This window comes from Poecilia latipinna, unplaced genomic scaffold (assembly GCF_001443285.1).
Source record: "Poecilia latipinna isolate Pla-1442-1.1 unplaced genomic scaffold, P_latipinna-1.0 Scaffold315, whole genome shotgun sequence".
Classification (NCBI taxonomy): domain Eukaryota; kingdom Metazoa; phylum Chordata; class Actinopteri; order Cyprinodontiformes; family Poeciliidae; genus Poecilia; species Poecilia latipinna.
In genome coordinates this window covers 164978-183817 of record NW_015112931.1, presented here as the reverse complement: position 1 = coordinate 183817, position 18840 = coordinate 164978, and the positions used below count along the sequence as shown (strand labels likewise).

General features: G+C 41.2%; 2 protein-coding genes across 5 annotated transcripts in view; one reads left to right on the top strand and one right to left on the bottom strand.

Moving 5' to 3' along the window:
• The first annotated feature begins 348 nt into the window (after positions 1–348).
• Positions 349–7391, top strand: ccnt2b (cyclin T2b). Of its 2 annotated transcripts, XM_015034854.1 has the most exons (9): positions 373–673; positions 1107–1188; positions 1275–1403; positions 2322–2382; positions 2489–2551; positions 2733–2778; positions 4853–5016; positions 5367–5437; positions 5517–7391. In XM_015034854.1, exons 1-9 carry the CDS (start codon positions 516–518, stop codon positions 6540–6542), a joined length of 1800 nt encoding a protein of 599 aa, XP_014890340.1. In that variant the 5' UTR covers positions 373–515; the 3' UTR covers positions 6543–7391. The 2 variants fall into 2 exon arrangements, 1 of the variants encoding a protein (XP_014890340.1); XR_001425291.1 differs by lacking the exons at positions 5367–5437; positions 5517–7391 and having other exon boundaries at positions 349–673; positions 2733–3103; positions 4853–4941.
• zranb3 (zinc finger, RAN-binding domain containing 3) overlaps positions 7035–18840 on the bottom strand; it is a 103985-nt gene continuing 92179 nt past the window's right edge. For all 3 annotated transcript variants that reach the window (XM_015034842.1, XM_015034840.1, XM_015034841.1), the window contains exon 23: positions 7035–9956. The gene's annotated coding sequence lies outside the window, so the exon portion shown is untranslated. The remainder of the gene's footprint in view (positions 9957–18840) is intronic.

The window sequence follows — 18840 nt, the reverse complement described above, 5'->3', positions numbered from 1 at the left end:
AATTGTCACAATATGAAGAATAATTTAAGTATCGGCTTCATAAGTTTTATGTTGGAAAAAACATTGATTTGGAGAAGTGTTTCTTCCACCTTAATTTGCTATTTAATGATATATCTTTTTTATTGTATACTTTAAAAGACAAGAATTTGTAAATATTTTAATATTTTTGTCTGGTTACCTTGTTTTGAAATATCAAATCAGATGTTTTGATCAGTATGTTTAACCAAATACAGTTTTACTCTTAGTTGAGTAATTTACTTGACTTTTTTATTTTTTTCTAAAAAGTCACTTCATATTTTTCCAGTGATTCTAATCTTCAATAATTGAATAAATTAAAGTAAAATGTATTTTCATGTTTTCTTGTTGTAATTTGCTCCACCGACCACTCGTGTCGCTGTTGCAAAAATGCACAATTTCCCGGCTTCACACTCGGCTTCTCAGTTCGTCATTCCGGTGCTCCGGTCGCCTCGCTCCCTCCCGGTGCTAACACCGTCGGGCTTGGCCGTGGGAGCGTAATGGCGGTGCACCGGGGACCCTCTACGAAATGGTTGTTTACCCGGGAGCAGCTGGAAAACACCCCGTCTCGACGCTGCGGGATAGAGGCGGACAAGGAGCTCTCCTACAGGCAGCAGGCCGCCAATCTGATCCAGGACATCGGCCAAAGACTCAACGTGTATCCTTTGTGAGGGCAGCGGCTAACCGGTTAGATGCGGTTACCGTGAGCTTACAGCGTCTCTTACTTGGTTTTTCTCAACGGTTTCTACTCTTTCCGTAACAAATATGTATTTATAACTAAAAAAGACGTGATCAAACCAGGATATGTTGATGTTTACGAGTCACCAGAGTAGCACAGGCCTGTAATTAGCTTAGCTATTGTTTAGTCTGGTTCGGTTTCTATTGTTAGCATCGACACGTTTTATATATATCATTAACAGCCAACAGTACTTTAGAAATAGACATATAATCCACCAGGAGATCGAGGCCTAAGCACCAGTTTTCTCCCTGATTTAACTAATGTTACGTCAGTCGTTTTCTTGGGTCGAAATTTCTGGCTAAGCGCTGGTTTCCTTACGTCATCCGCCTTTCTTCCTTAACTCCTCATACAGGTCTCAACTAATAATCAACACCGCAATAGTTTATATGCATAGGTTTTATATGATCCACTCGTTCACCAAATTCAACAGAAATGTAAGTACAACAGCAGTTCGCCTGCAATTAACGCAGACTTGTACGTTAATATGAGTAATTAACGCTATTTCCATCGTCATTAACAGATAATTTCCCAGACGACGTTATTCCTGGCAGCCAAAGTGGAGGAGCAGCCCAGGAAGCTGGAGCACGTCATTAAAATAGCCCAAGCCTTCATTAACCCGCAGGACCCCGTCCCTGACACTAAAAGCAGTGTAAGTAATCCAATATTGAAGAATTGATTTTGGTTTTGGCTGGATCTCTATGGTGTTACTCTAAGGCAATCCTGTGTTTCAAAATGATTTTAACCAAGAGAAAGTAAAAGGCTGTGACCGTGTGGCTGATGTCATTTTTGCTTTGTGGTGAAAAATCCAAGCCTTTGTAAGAAAAAGTGTTTGCTCTTCATCCCTACTCCAGTCTAGACATATTTAGAACAGAGGAATGTTCTAGAGCAGTGTTTCTCAACCCTGGTCCTCACCGCCCCCATGCATGTTTTAGATGTGCCTCTATTCAAGAACAACTGATTCAAATGATTGCATCGCCATCAAGTGCTACAGAAACCTGTTAATCACCCAGAGATACAATTAAGGCATGTGGCAAAAAGGAAACGCCTAAAACATGCAGGGCAGGGGGTCAGGGGGTCAGGGGGGTCGGTGAGGACCAGGGTTGAGAAACACTGTCCTAGATCAAAGCCAGTTCTAATCAGTAACAGCTGATACTTCACCATCAGGGCAGACCGGTTTGAGTCTAGCTTTTTTGTATTGCAGTGGAATTGTTTGAACTCTTCTCCTGATTGGTATTGTGTGATTCTTTTCATGCTTTGTTTGCTCTCTGTAAACTATGGACATAGATGGGAGAAAACCCCCCACTGTGGCTGCTGAACTGAGTTCATCCAGCCTCTCTGTAATTGATGGAACATTTGCAGTTCTGTATTCACAGATTTTTCTAGGGAATGCAACTCCAAATTCCTCTTTGCCAGCTATATACACATATTTTTATTCAAGTTTTCTCTCAAACACACAACTTTGTGCTTTAACTGGACCGCTCTAAAACATTACCTTGCTTTGACTTTGATAGTACATGCAGAATAAGACGCATATTTTGCATTTCTTTCTTTCTTTTTATTTTTTCAGGCATTCCAACTGCTGGCACAAGAGCTTGTAGCCCTGGAAACGATAGTGCTGCAAACGCTGGGTGAGAAATCCGCCTCGTTTTATTCAATGTCTGCGTCGAGTCACTGTTTGATTTTTGTTGTTGTTTTGTTTTCACATTAACATGTTTCTTTCTATGTTGGTTACAGGTTTTGAAATTACAGTTGATCATCCTCACACAGATGTTGTGAGGTGTTCCCAGCTAGTGCGAGGTATTGCCTTTTTTTTTCTTGCAAAGATTTACAGTAAATCAAGTTTATTTGAGCTAAAGGGAACGTTAATTTTATTTATTTTTTGGTTTCATGGATTCCCAAACTACATAGAGTGCATGTTGTGATGTAAAAGCTTGTTATATAAACGAATTTTAAAGCATCTTTCTCTCTTCTTTTACAGCAAGCAAGGATTTGGCACAGACTTCCTATTTCATGGCTACCAACAGGTTATTATCCTGTTCCCATTCTTGCACTGTAATGGCACACTATGGCTTCCTGTCCTGCAGGGTCCCCCTTCCTGTGTCCAACGCCCTGCGTGCAGCCTGGACCCTGGGAACCCCCACGCTGGGAAGTACCGGCCAGGCTGCTGTGTGCGGTGTATTGTACAAGGGCTCAGTGTTGGCACAGAGGGGTTGAATGCACAGTGTGGAGTGTAGTGTTGCTGTTTACCTCTCAGGGTTGTTTGGTACCGAGTGCACATGTCTAAAAAACACAAACGGTAGCCTGAATATAGATTGCCGCTAAAGATTCTTTAACTTATAGAGTTTCTTGGTAAGTATAGTTCAGTTTTTTCTTAATTTTAAAATTTTTTTTCTGTATTTTTTAAACATTTTTTTTACCTATCCTTTTACAGAAACGACAAACTATACTGCCAGCTAAAAGATTCTTCTTTTTCTTTCTTTCTTTCCTTTTTTTTTTACTTAAAACCCCATCCGTTTTGTACTCATTGTATAAATACATGGAAGAAAAACCGAACAAACGTACAAAAATGGCAGAACATTTAAATAATGAAAGCATGAGATGAAACATCCTCTCTTTTTATTACTGCCATCTTGTGGCAGTGTTGGTAGCAGCAGGTCACTTTAATTTGCATGCAAACTAATACGACCTCCTATTAAAACATTATTTATAATTAAATGAATAAAAGTGAATAAATCAACCAGGTGATAAATAAGTTAAAACATCTGTATTAACCTTCAGTTTATGCTTTAAATAGTTGAATTTGAGGAGTCTTTCAAGGTTTCTAGTGTTTGTTCTAAAAATATGTGATAAACACAAAATATTATCACAGTGCCAATCTTTTTTTTTAATTGGATGTTTGCTTTAAAATAAATATTTGGCTGCAGTGGCTTAATCTTGCACTGAAAACAAGGAAATCCAGTTTTTAATTTGAGTACATTAATATAAAATCAAAGTTTAGAGATTATTCTGAACAGATTGAAGCGTGTCCCATTTATTTTAAATGTAAATGTAGATAATTTTGGTGTAAATATTTAGTTAAAAAGATGTATTTCTACCAGTTCACTCTTGGTTAAGGTGGAGGATTTGTTTTGCTGTTGGGTCGGTATGTTTTCATGACATATTTGATCATTTTGTCATTTTTAAATGTTTACTAAAAAATATTTGCTGTTAATGATTAATCTGTTTTAAGGTTTTCCCATTTCTATCAGGGGTGCCAACAAATAACTGGGAAAAGTTCTAACCCTGTTAAACATTAAGTCAACCAGATGTGTTTCTTAGACATAAGAGTTGTGCTTTTGCTCTCTTTGCTAATTTTTTAAAACAAATGTAGCTTTATATTTTAGAATTTTTACTTTTTTTTATGTTAGAAAAGGGGAAAAATGTTTAATAATCTTAAAAACCTTGAGTAATTCTTACTTTTAATATGTCGTCTACCTCATTGCAGAAAGTATAAACAGGAATAACGGCCTTTATTTAATTATTTACCATGTGCTATATAGCTTTTTGGTTATTTTGGGCCTGAACTGGAGGAACACGTACAGAAAAAGAAAGCGATTTCACACAAGTTAAGGCTTTGAACCTCAAATTGTCAGGAAGAGACCAAAAACCACTTGAGAGAAGCAGCAGAATAATTTGTTTTTCCCGTCAAGAGGACTTGATGTTCAGCAGGGTCTCCCCACTGGTCCTTATCCACAGTTTCTATGGTAACCAGCTGTGGCAGGCGGAAGTACTCGGCCCATTTAGCTTATTTGTTCCCTATTTAATTTCCTGTGTCACCGCATTCTGGTAGCTAACTTTTGAATGTGTGCATAAACAAAATGATGACATGAAAGAAAGTATTCCTGGTTCATACTGTCTGCAATGAAGACTTTATTACAATAAACGCCCAGATTTTTAACACCATGTCATAAATGTTTTTAAACATTTTCCAGCTCTAGAAGGTAAGATGACAATTGAAAATGGATGTTGATAACTTAGTCGCTGTTTGTTGAATGAGCTGGGTGATCTTTTCTGGACACAGTGATGTATCTCTGGGGTGTGTCATGTCTCTTCTTGCAGTTTGCACCTCACCACCTTCTGCCTGCAGTACAGGCCAACAGTGGTTGCATGTGTCTGCATCCACCTGGCCTGCAAGTGGTCCAACTGGGAGATCCCGGTGTCCACAGACGGGAAACACTGGTGGGAGTACGTGGACCGCACCGTAACGCTACAGCTGCTAGATGGTGAGAATGTAAAACCATGGTGATTGCAGTCTGGAGTTTAATTTAAGGATGAAAAACGAACCACACCTGTCTTAGTTGGGTTGTTTTTCAATATATTCAACCAAACATCCGTCCATTTTACAGTTTCATCCATCCATCTACTTATCCATCAGTTTATCCAACCATCTATTCTACATTTTCCTGGTCCCACAGACGTCTGTAGAAATACCTCCTGCAAATTGAAATTGTTGTAAAAGGACAGAGAACCCAGAAATTCTCTGTCTCTATCCTGTGTATCAAATATTTGATACACAATAATTTGTGTATCAAATTATTGCAGATTTAATATTTGCCCTTTTTGTTGCTTCCAGAGCTCACCCATGAGTTCCTTCAGATTCTGGAGAGGACGCCCAGCAAGCTGAAGAGGATACGAAACTGGAGGGTAAGTCCAGAATGATCCACCTACATGACCTGCTGCAGTGACGCGTTGATTCACAATGCTCTGATCTGTCCCTCTGCAGGCCATTCAAGCAGCAAAGAAACCAAAGACTGAAGGCTCGGCTGTGGAGAGTGCCTTCCAGGGGACGTCCTTAGACGGCCTTCCTGGTGTAACCAACTCCTTCTTCCCCTCCACCTCCTCGTCAAACTCCTCAGAAATGTCCAGCCTGAGCTCCATAGCTGCCTCTTACCCCATGTACCAGCAGCTCAGCGACCAGTTCTCCCAGCCTGCCCACTCAGACTTCACGCTAGTCAAACACAAACACAAAGCCACAGCCGCCGGCTCCAGCAGCGACCACGAGCCGCTGGGCGCCGCTTCCTTTTCACGGCCGCAGAAAGTCTTGACTCTGGAGAAGTACAGGGTGAAGCAAGCAGGAGAGCTGGCCTTGCAGAATGGCGTCAAGGAGGAGCTCGGCGCCGACGTTTATGCTCCCCCAGCCGTCTCCTCGCACCACCACAAGAGACGCTCCCAGCAGCACCAGCCGCAGGCCGGCCAGTCGGGTGACGGCAGGCGGGAGAAGGCGAGCTCGAAGAAGCCCCGGCTCGCCTCTTCCTACACCGAGAACGGCTCCGTTACGGGCGAGGAGTTCAAAATGAGAATTAAGGTTTCTTCGGATCAGGGCGCCACTCTGTCGGGGAAGGACAAGCACAAAGAGCACGGCGGACACCGCCACTCCAAACACAGCCACTCCCACTCATACTCCATCGGCGGGAACAGCAGGGTGACGGCCGACGGCGCCGCCTTCTCTGTCCGAGCTTCTGGCGGCCATTTTAACGACAGCAGCTCCTCCGGCTCGTCCCGTAAGAGACAGTATGCCGACTCTGGCGGCCACAACAACCACCACCACCACCACTCGTCCTCCAAGAGCAGCAGGTCCTCCAAGGGAGGCGTCGGCTCGGCTCACTACCCTTCGGACGGCGGCCAGAGAGCGATGGAGCTCCACGATGGGACGAACGGCATGCTGCTGTCCAACGGCCAACACACTGACTACAAAAACACTTTTGACATGCTGGACTCTTTACTAAGTGCCCAAGGAATGAACTTGTAACTGTGAGTCCCTAGATTTATCTAGGATGAGGTTTTATAGAGTTTAAAAAGTGAAATTTATCCGTCTTAAGTTATCTGCATCACCCTCAGTCGTGTCTACACACTGATTATTGATGATTCCTATCAAACTATAGAGCTGTGTATTAATTCCTCGCAACACAAAAGAAAAAAAAACCATGTAAGAGTTGTTTTAGGAATGCAGCTGGAAAATAATTCCTTTAAACGTTATTTTAATGTGCACGTTTTAAGTCACAAAAAGAGGAAAAGGAAGAAGAAGAAAAATGGCTGACATTTTGCTGCCTTTGTGATAGTTTACACTTAATTTTTTTGTTGTCCTTCAGTTTTGTTCCACAGAAATCTCAGGTCTTAAACATTTTTTGATAAAAGAGAGAGCGCCTCCCTCCGGTGCGGTGGGGGAGGATGGATCAGACTTTTGTATATGATCCAGGGAAAAATGGTCTGCTAACGTTACAGAGTGCTGAACAAATGGGAGGCCCGATTTATTTGCTATTTAAAGGCCTACCAGAACCTGGTGAGCACTCATTTCAGAGCTACAGACGAAGCTAACACTGCTGTGGATGTGCATCGAAAGCATAGCAGCTAAAATTAAAACAAAACAAAAAAAAAATCTCGTGATTGTTCTAGTCAATCGCTATTCAGTATGATAAATGTTATTAACCATCTGAAAATACAGATCTCTAAAGTTGTGTATATAGGACTGTAGTTCAGAAGTGTTGGTTACTGCATCAGTCCAAATGACTCCATTGTATTAAAATCCAAAGCAGACTGTATTGATGAACAAAACCTTGACTTATGTATTGGGAGCCCAAATAAAAACACGCAAAACTGACAGCCATTGTTTCCCATTTTCTTCTATTGACTAACATGAAGAGATGGAAAAAGGAGATATTTTTGGTTCCTGCAGTTCTGGAATGTATAGATTTTGCTTTCTGCAAAAAGTGTTGGAATATAAAAGGCTCTTCTGGTCATAGGAATGAAGAAAGTGGAGTAATTTTAATTTTGGTTGGGAAATAGCTTCTTGTTTTACATCTGTTTCACTGACGGCTATCAATTTTTACACAAAAGTAAAACATAGTTTCATCTTAACAGCTGTTTAAAAGTAAAAAAAAAAATAAAATGGAGCAAAAATCCTCCCAGGGGGGTTAATTGTCCAAACAGCAATGGCCAGAGACTCCCTCAGTGTATTCTAAGCCTGGTGGGTCACCAGGCTTTACTTGTGTCCCCACCAGGCGTAGGATTGTTTATTAAAGTTTTTAAAAAATGTTTGCATTTTATAAGACCTTATAGTTGGTGTTCAGGTATTGATCTTCCAATAGCACATAATAAAGTGATATTTTAAAATTTCCTGTCAACTTTAAACACTTTTTAACTCAAAAACTCAGCAGCCTGCAGATTGCCCCGACCTCCGGGTTTAGCAGGTTTTCTGGGGGAAACATTGAACGCCTCAACCGGAACAATGATGAAGAAAGCAGATACTGAAACCCTCGGCGCATCACGCCTTCATATCAAGACATCATTAAGCTGTTAATGCCGTAAAAACAAGCCTTGGATTTCATTATCCGTCCATTAAAATGAAGTCTGAGTCAAAACAAACTCATTATGTCAAGATAATGAAATAAATGAGATGTTATTGCATAAAAATAAGCTGGAGATCTTATTTCCATGTAAGAAAGTCAACACTTGTCATGACAAAAAACACAAGGATAATGATATAAAACAGATTCATGTATCTTCCTGCTTCATGAATTTTATTTAAATTAAGCAAAGGCCTCTGAAAGTTAACCCCAAAATTTAAACTCTTCAGGGTTCTCTGCTAAACTCTCAAACGATTTTGCCTTTACGGCTCACTTGTGGGCGGCACATAAATCCAGTTCCTGATAATTAACCAGCGCCATCTGAGCAGACGCAGCGCTTTTCAACCAAGTATTGCCTTCTAATTTTAGAGAGGAAGACAATGGGGGGAAATTCAGCGGGGGGACGTCAGTGAAAACTCCACCATCTGGACATGCTTGCGTACTGGTGGGAGGGCGGTGATTTATTTTCAGCTACCTCTCAAAACGCTACGAGAGACGCCTACTGCGCGAAGATCCGCAGAGAGTGATGGGGGGGAAACGAGAGCCGCTTCTGAGAGCAACAAATCCCAGAATTAAGAGCCATCTGAAAGGAAAGCATCGCCCAATCTGCTGACTGCATGTGGAAGAATGTGAAAAATGCTTCATATAGATACAAAAAAAACCTTACGTCCCTCACACAATATAATCTGAGCCGTCACATGATTACTAGAGCAGCTGAGGCAGCAGATTTAACTTAATTAGTTACTAAAAAAAAAAAAAAAAAAACGGAAGGATTTCTTATGACAAATATTTTTGTAAAGTTTTCAATATTTTTAGAATCACCTAGTGTGTTTTTACATGTATTCACCCTTAAATAAAACCAAACTTCTCTAAAATGTCAGGTACAAACACACGCTAGACAATTCAGATTTTTATTTCTAAATATGAACTCAAATTATTTTCTTCCCCTACTGTTAATAAGCAGTCTTTTTCCCATCATGTCCACTAGATGGCAGTATTACATTTGGCCCCGGATCCAACACGGATCACCAATGCGTTCAGCATCACTTTTTATTTATTTTTTTAAAGGATTTTAGTTTTTGGAGAACACAAGATGCAATGTTGAATAACCTTGGAGAGAGGAAACGGCGAACGCCGGTTTCCGTGGCACGAATCCGAGGCGCCTGCCTCTCTGCGATCCTCACGCGGTCACACGTTCTGGACGTCATCCATCCAATTAACAGAGTCGGATAACTTTAGGACAGCGGCGGGGGGAGCAGAGACGTTCCAAGAAGTGCTAGAGCACCTGGTAATTTGAGGCATGGGGCCGATCCGAGGGCCTTTAGCAGAGCAGCGTGTGGCTCACTTTCACCCGCATGAGTCTTAATGCAAATGACCGGCAGGAAATTGTGCAGGAAAGTGGCATAATTATAAGTCATTGAAAGTCCATTGTCATTTCTGTCTGAGAGGTCTCTCTTGAAAAATCAGGAGCTGATGGAAACCTCTCCAAGCACCTGAGATAGAGCCGGAGGGGGAAAATGACTAGTCCTGAGCTGCTATTATACCATGCTATTGCAATTATATTCAGTGATTGGCAGCAGCATAAATTAGCCTCTGTCTTCTTGGTGTGGTTGGCTTTATTTTTGCTCAGGTATCTGTTTTTCACAAGCGTCTGTATTCCCTTTGGCCGCCTGTTCCCGGTGAAAACAAGACATTTATTTCGCAGTTTAGCTCTGTAATTATTCCCTTTACTAGCCCAGTTTCCGCTCCGAGTGCATCCTCTTGTGGCCTCAACACCAGAGATTCATGTCTGCGGTGGGAACCGCACAGCACCAGCTGTCCTTTAAAAAAAAGAGAGAAAAAACTGTTGATGTGAAATGTCTTCCTCCCCGCTCGTCCCCGATCATCAATTATTCACCAACTTCGACATTTGAACTAATTATGGAGCACCAATGGCCTATTTGAGTGGGGTCCTGTCAGATAAAAGCTGGGTCCTTCCCGACAGCGGTGGAGACGAGGAAGACGGCAGCCGCCATTAAAACGAACGGAGAACTCCGCATCCTCCTTCTCACACACACCCACTCGTAATAACAACAGAAGAAAAAGCATGAATTGCTTCCTCACACACACCCACTCTCACGCGGACCATGCATAAACATGATGCAGGGCAGTGCCTTACACACACACATTGATGTGTGCGCCACCTGTGTGGGCTGTTTGGCCTCCTCATCCAGACCTCTCTGGTTTTAATTAGCCTGCTGCTGAAGTGTTTTCTTTTTACATTCTCTGAAGGGTGATGATAACGGCTACAGTCGAGATGGAGGCTCTCCGCTGGTTTGTTTCATTAGGGAGAGCATAATGACCCTGCAATCACAACACCAGGAAAATACCTCCCCTAATAATTATTTTCCTCCTAATGGTTCGGTTTATACCCGACTGTGGCTTTTGTCATCACGGCGGAAAGATTTATTAATCATTTTAGTGGGAATAATCTATACATGGATTTGTTTGTTTTGTTACACACCTGAAACACAAATGCAAAAGAGGCTTCTTTGACTAGCTTTGTTATGGAAATCAAATGAACTTGCAACTTTCTTAGTTAGCAAACAAGTGACTCATTTTTACTCATTTTTTAAAATTAAAGAAACAACAAAAGATGTACAATCTATAATAACGGTCTGTGCAACAGCAACCACAAGTTTTAAAAAAAAGTATTAATTTGCTTTATTTTTTGAGCAACAATCAACCGGCACCACATGGTGCTGTTTTTCTAGCTTTCTGTATGAGCTAGCTGTGCTGCAGTGTGGTTCATTATTTGTGTAAATTGAATTCTCTAAGCAGGAGCTGTTTTTTTTTTTTTAATATGAAGTTTCTGTCGTGTAGCGTTAGCGCCCTGTACACGGAAACGAATCCCGATAATTGCTGCATGTCTTCCCCAATTTTCTGTCTTCCCACTTCCTATTAAATTACCATAAAAAAAGATTGATGGCGCCACAAAATCTAAACAAACCCCCCTCCCCAAAAAACCCTGTTGCTATATCTGTCAGTCACCACAGGGTGGTGCTCCAACCTACAGTTTTATAGCCAAATCGAAACAAACCAGCAAATTAAGCTAAATACTGATAGTTGCATCTCAGTAAAAAAAAATATATAATCAAAAATTTAATTTATATTAGTAATTCAGTTCAGAAAGTGAACTTTAAACACAAAATAAATAAATATATAAATAATTATATTATACCATGCTATTGGAATTATATTCAGTGATTGGCAGGAGCATAAATTAGCCGCCATCTTCTTGGTGTGATTTTATTTAATTTAGCTCATCTATCCTTTTTCACAAGCGTTGGCTTTCGTGTTAGCCAGCTGTTCCTGGTGAAAAACAGGACATTTATTTTGCAATTTAACTCTAATTATTCCCTCTGCTACCCCAGTTTCTGATCCAAGTGGCCTCAACACCAGAAGAATGCTGACGTGATGTTTGCCTAACAGGTACTCAATGAACTACAAAAGGTTATTTCTAATCAAGCCGGAAGGTAACAGAATACTGCATATAGGCATTTTAATAAAACATTGAGTGGAAGGAAGACAGTGATAAAAGCAGAAGTGAGAGAATTGTAAATTTTATTTTGAAATCAAAATCTGGAGAAAGAAAATTTCTGTTCCTAAGTTGCTGACATTTGCATAACTTGCTTGGAAACACAAAAACCTGATTGTATTATTCCCACAAACGTCACTCCCAACTGCTAAGTCACCTGACAATCAGTTGTTTCCCTTGAAACTGAAGATAAAGAAGCAGAAATCCACTAAGATTAAAGCCAATGAATAAACAAAATTAGCCATTAATCACATCAGGTGAAAGAACGTATGTTGTGTTTTAATCGGAGGAAAACCTTCTCCGTTCTCGCTGGTTCTTGTCCTAGAACGTCCTGTACCGAAGGGAGCAAAGGGAGCTTTTCGGCTCATCGGGTTCTGTGGGAAATTCGGCTGGATGTCATCGGTGTAGCAGCGAAACAAAACGTTATGGATTATGAGTGCGAGTGGGAGTGTGAGGAGGAGGATGAGTCGAGAAAGCTGAATTGGAGAGGTGGGAGTTGAAGCTTTCCAAAGCTGGATTTGGGTTGACAGAGCATGGCATTTTTTTCCCTTCCTCCAGCAGCAGTACGCTGAAGCAGTGGGGGTGCTTTATTGATATTTTTGGGTTTTAAGATGCAATAAGAGTGATTGAGTTGTGTAACTACAGCTTGAATATAGCACTTGCATGACAATGCGGTAACGCTGAGTCAAATCTAACAGTATCAGCGCTGAGATAATGAAAAAAAAACACCTTGTTTTGCTTATGAAACATCCGTCATTTTCCATCAACATATCTCGAACGGTGAAGTTGTGTGTGCATGTGTGAAAGGCAGTGATTCACGCTTGTGTGTGTGTGCATCTGTGGGTGTAAAGCAGCTAATCCTCCATGTGTGCCTTGAGAGAAATATCCAGAAGATGCACCTGCTGCAGGATAATTCCTCCTCTGTGCTCATGTCCTCTTATTACCTTTGCTTTCTGTTCGCTTCACAATAAAGCAGCCGCAGAAAACGCACGACGCAAAAATAAACAACTAATGAAGTAGATCTGCTCGCGCGGAGTTACTGTGCAACATCCTAATGCAGCATAATTAGTTGACACTATCCTGGGTTTTTATGCGAATGTTTCTGTTGTGGTTACTGAAAGCACCGCCGTCATCATTACCTACACGAGTTACGCTTGGTGTGAAATCACCCGGACTCAGCTCATCTGAAACAATAGCCCTGAGATATTGACTTGAGGGGGAAAGAAATCCAAATTTATACACGAAAGAAAGAAAAGCGAAACTGAATACATTTGCAAGTAGAAGTAATTAAAGAGTGTCGGGCGTTTATTGGAATACTAAACAAACAAAAAGTTGAATCTGAAGGTAGGAACTTTTGAAAAAGAAAGCAAGTAATCATCCAAATAAAAGCGGTAGGACTTGGAAGCGTCTATATAAAAAAGTGATGGTTTAGGGATGCCTGTACAGCTGCGCTTTGGATAAGGATAACTCTCCTTAATGAATAAAATCAACATTTAAAAACTGCATTTTGCATTTAAACTATGGGACACATTCGCTGTGGCATTACTAAGATAAACTTCCAGATATTTCCATCTGGCATTACATCAATTTTCACCAAGATCTTGTATCCTCACAGGACTGTGACTCGGATGTCTACTTTCTCCAAAATCTTTTATCGACATAAAAAGGTTTGGGCCTCAAAGTTTGATCACAGAGTTATCGATTTGCAGCTCATCGTCTCACTAACTTCTATGGTCTTGTCGTGGACTGAAAATGATGGTTGAGATTTTGTTGACGTAAATCAAAAAAGACAATCAACGAATAGAGTCTGCTGTCAATTAAATCACTTGCTCGCAGTACCCGATCCGGTCCAACTTGTACCACTTCTGAGGTGTTCCCAAAAGACGGTGATGCTAATGGAGATGAATCTGGCCAGGGCTGACTGAGGAAGAGGATGAAAAAAGCTAAAAACAGAAGAAATCTGCAAGGTCTCAGTGCTTCCAGGCTAAAAATAGGACAAGGGACGGGACAAGATGGGTATTTAATCAACCAAGGGTAACGGCCGTACTGGTGCTAAAATAACTCCAACTCCAAGTTTCATCCTCCAAACTCCTAATCACCTAATCACAATTTATCAGCAGGCAAAATGGATCATCTGCCATCAGCCGCTTGCAGACGGTGAAAACCAGACCTCCTGTTTTTTCTCCCTCCAGAGTTGTAGCCTGCTCACTAATACAGCAGATAAGAATCTAGGACAACCATGTGTTCAAAAAGTCAAATTATCGGATGGTGTTGGGCTGCTATAAACACAGGCACAGTCTGGACATGGCTTTCACCCTCTCTAGCGAAGATAGACCTCCTGGGTGCGTGAACACATCCAACTGCCTGAAAGGTCTTCGCTTCTGCAGGTGCACGCGGCGGACACCTCGTTTCCTTTCATCGCGGCTGGCAGAACCTGCCCGCTATCACATCATTAAATAAGATTTATATCATCACATGGAATAATTCTGTGTGGGCCGATGGCGAATGCCGCTGCGGCCAACTTTCCCCCTTTTTCCGCACCAGCCCACTCACACGGTAACTGGCATTACTGCATATCCAGAGAAAAAGATAAGAAGGGTGGGTGTGAAGATGTCCGCGGCTCAGCGGCCAAATGCTACCCACTCAAACAGCCAAATGTGGGAGTGCTTCTCAGCACAATTTGACTGTGACACAGGTATAAACGGTGTTGAGTGAGGTGGTAGACTGATGAAAGACTGCATGCTTTTCATTCAGCTGTTTTTAGGCAATAGCGTGATGCATATGTTTGCGTAGTCTTAACAGTCAAGAGGATAAGAAGCTTCTTGGTGTATAAACAAGCCTGACTCAGGTAACAGCGAGGGAAGGGCTTACGTCACACTCACAGCTTTGGCTCAAAGTGAAAGTTTAAACATAACTGTGGGATCGAATGTGTTTGCTGTTAAAAAAAGACGGCCCCTCTCTTTCCACCAAGAAAACACCCAAACGCCGAACCACTCTCCAACTTCCACCCAAACAAATCACACCTAACACATCAGACGCGAGCTACACGCGCTAAATGCCCTTTTAAAACTTACCTCAAACTTTTTTGTTCTCAAGCTATTTATTTCCTTTTTCCTTTTTAGTTTTTGAATCATGACCAAAAGGTGTTAATCATCTAGTGGCACTAATCCCAGATTTGGATCGCGTCTAAAGGCGGTCCAATTGTTGCAAAGCCTAAGAGCAAATCTGTCCACCAGTAATTTACTGAAAAACACGTAAACTGTTATGAGACACCCCGCGGAGATGATTCAACAATCTGTAGGAACATCGTTAGCAGCGCCACGTTGGAGTATGACCTCAGCATTCTCACATTGGTGTGGAGCAAATTTTGTACATTCAGCTACTTCTGTGCAATTGAACTTTTTGGGTAACTGTATTATTTCAACACCTTGATTCCTGCTTTTGAGGATTTGGTATCACATTCCAAGCTTTAGATAACAGAAAGACGGCTTCACATTTTTTTGACCAGACTACATATATAGACCCCAAGGGGTTTGCGTCGCTCAGGTACAGAACAGCCCAAAACAGACACAATCCTGAGTTAGCTTACACAAAACGCTCTGCATAAGCTAAAGGCTACATAGCAACCAGCAGCTTTGCCTTTATCCCATGATCCTGGCTTACCCTTGCACATATTTATGGTTTCTGCCCTGTGGCTAGTTTCAGGAAGCGGGTCGGTGCTAAGCAGTTTTTCTTTCCTGCTCCTCATTTTAAAATGTTTACCCTTCTTTGCTTCTAGCTTAGAGGTTCTGCACTTGACCTGGATCAAGGCAATGACAGATGTGAAAGTACTCGCTAATGCTATTTATCTTTCCTGAGCTAGTCCTTAGCATACATTTGGTACCATTACCCATTTGAACCCTTTTTTTTGTTATCATTCTCTCTTCTAGAAAGAACTTCTGGCTGCCAGTAATCAATATGTATGATTTGTCTCCCTTTTCCGCTGAAGGTATCTCTAGATTTTGTGCTTCTGTTTTTCAGTCTGCTCTGGTTTTTAAAACCAAAGCCAGTTGACTTGTTCATTTCTGCTTAAAGGGAGTGGTTCCTCTCCACTGTCGCCTCATGCTTGCTCAGGATTCCTGCAAAGTCAACAACTACAGTCGACAATGCTAAAATAAAACATTCACCAAATTGACATGATATTATGAACTGAGTTTGACGTCTTTATGTTGTTTCAGTTGAATTGGACTTAATGTAAACTGAATCTTGACACAAATTGCACCAGTTAATTGCTTTAAGATGAGATTTGCTGCAGATTGGCTGCAGATTGGACAGCAGATCAATTGAAAACAACTTTATATCACTTCCCACACTGATCACTACCTGTGTTTTTGCGAGTTGTGTTGATGCGCGATAACATTTGTTCCTAACTCGACATGAAAGAGCGTTTAATGCTTCAAACCTGTTGCTCTTTTTTTTTGATCCAGGATCATTTGGAGCTTCAAATCAATACTGACAGGAAACAAATGGAAGTTGGCTTTACAGAGTTTATACTCACACACGAATATATGATTCAAAGACTGCTCTGAAGTTATTTTCAAGAATTAAAACTATTTGACTGGAGAAAGTGGAAAAAAGGCAGCTTGAACAGATCATCCGAACAATTTTCGCCAGCTGGACCCACCCAGCTGCCTATTGATACCATCCAAGTGGAGAATGCCTTCCTTTATTTCATGCAGCCTGCCCAGATGAGCTGTCAAAGGATCTTATTGAGTGCAGGAATGTGGATCAACATACAACTCGAAAGAATCCATTCACAACGATTTCCGCTGCGCTGAGGACGACATTCTGCAAATCCCAAATCTGAGTCTATAGCCGATGCAATGACGCGAAACAAGATATCCCCCGTTGTTTCACCGCTTTGCAGCCATGTGTTCGAGTTATTATGGGATGTTGTACCAGCGGAGCAGAGGGCTGATGGAAGGCAGCAGCAATCGCCCTGTGCTTATTAGACTAGGGGCTGGCTGTGCTCATTAGGCCGACGGCAGCACGATGGGGATCTATTCTCCTGAGGTGACCAAAGGTGCTTACAAAGACCTTCCAAGTCCCAGTAATGATACCCCAGACCTGTCACTCTTGTCACAAGACTGACATGACCTTTTTCTGGCTCGTGTGCTGAAGAAGAAAAATGTCCTAATTTTACTGAATGAGGCAAAAGGAGGTGCGCCGTTTCCTCCCAAAAATTGCAAAATTGTGTCCCTCCGCTCTGCGGGCGATACAATGATGTTGATTTCCTTTTCACGAATGTCAACAAAGACCATTTTCCGTGTGCTTATCGGGGCGATTTAAGTGATTGCGATTCAGGTTTTAATCTAAGCACAACAGTCAGACCTTGTGCCATTAAGACCTATGAAATAGAGGCATGCTGAGCAGCAGCGGAGCGGCTGAATAGATGTCTGGAAGCAATCTGTGAAAGATGTCTGATCAATGGTCTCCAAATGAAATGAGAGATGAAAAGATGTCTTTTAAGGCTCATGAAAAGGGAACTTTGTTGGTGGGCGTTTTTGTTCAGCTTTTCCATTTTTAACCTCAATCATCTGAACACGGTGCACATGAAAGAGGGAAACGGTAATAGGGTCGCCCCACTGTGGCCTTTTTCCTCTGATGTCAAGTGTCCCCTGGACACTTATGTGATTGCATATAACATTTCAAAGACGGAGCTGCATGTTTAGCGAACGCGGCTCATTACTTTATCTGTGTTTTAGGTGCTTTTTATGGATGAGGCTTTGTCACAGTTTAACCGATAAAATTAATGTTTTTATTCTGATTTTATGTGACACACCAACAAAAAAGTCTTTGCAAAAACCCTCAAGCACAATCTGATTAGCTGGAGAATGTCGACTAAAAAGTCTTAGAATGGTTAAAGTCTAGGATATTCTACATGAATGTGCTTAATCTAAACCGTTCGATGTGTTTTTGCGCCCCCTACATGGCTTGTATTAAACTGCAGCCAAGAAATAAACTGACTAGAAATGAGCAAATGCAGGATTTATCCCGAGATTACAAATAAATCTAAAAGAAAGTTTAAAATTGTGAAAAAGTTTCAGAATGTTTGTCAGTCCTTTCAGAAAAAGAATCTATTTAACAGATTTCTTGCATAAAGTGAAATATTTCATTTTGATGATTACAAACAATGAAAGGCAAAAACTCAGTGAATCAGAAAATCAGAATCAAGTGTAAGATTAATAAAAATAGATATTTTAAACAGAAATGTTAGACTTCTGAAGAGTACGTTCATTTCCATGCACTCAATACTTATCACACTTTTTTCTTCCACTCAACTTTCTACCTCTTCAAGCTCATAAGCCTTTGTGACTTCTACACAATGTTCTAGTTTTTTTTAAAGACATTTAAAATATTTTTTTTTGATATTCTAAATATTTCAGATGCAGGTTTCTAGTAGGACTTGATTGTATTTAGGGATATCAAAGGAAAAGTCAACTTTTTTTTGTAAAAGATACATGAGAACTACATAATTTTCCTTCCACTTGATTGATCAATCATAAAACTGGACAAGTTGTGTATCTAGACGAGTGATGTCATTAAGTTTGTCACTGTTTTTGTTCTGGCGCAGCCCGATCTAAAGCTAAACTGTCTGCTAATGAAACATAGATGAGATTACATCATTCCTAAATTGCTTTAACATTTGTAGAAAAATGTGGTCAGATCCTAACCTCACGGGGGCGGAGGGCCTTTCCAAACAAAGCCTGATTGTAATGGGCTGCATGAAGCGCCAGTTTAACCCCCACACATACAAAATGAGAGAGAGCAGGAGCCAAGACGTACATTAATCCTCGCCAGATTGGGGACTTTATGAATTACGCTGAGAATCTTATCTGTTTCCCCAGATCTCCTGCTGGGTGAATTGATTGCGTTTTTTCGGTCTTAATCCACACCATGCCATGCATCTTGGGAGGCAACCGGGGAGCCATCTTGTACAAATAGAATTTAGGCTCGACAAAAGCCATCTCCAGCTGAGCAATGAGAAAGCATCCTTTCACCGCTGCACGTCCCCTCCCAACCACGCCGAGTGGCATTTGAAAATAGCAGGCAGAGGTTTTCGTGGAATTGTTGCTATTGATTTCTGT

Excerpts from the sequence above, each read along its gene's own strand:
- ccnt2b (XM_015034854.1), top strand. The coding sequence starts at position 516 with ATGGCGGTGCACCGGGGACCCTCTACGAAATGGTTGTTTACCCGGGAG. Across the intron at positions 2,552-2,732 it reads GTGTTCCCAGCTAGTGCGAG|CAAGCAAGGATTTGGCACAG; the intron begins GTATTGCCTTTT and ends CTTCTTTTACAG. Across the intron at positions 2,779-4,852 it reads TATTTCATGGCTACCAACAG|TTTGCACCTCACCACCTTCT; the intron begins GTTATTATCCTG and ends CTCTTCTTGCAG.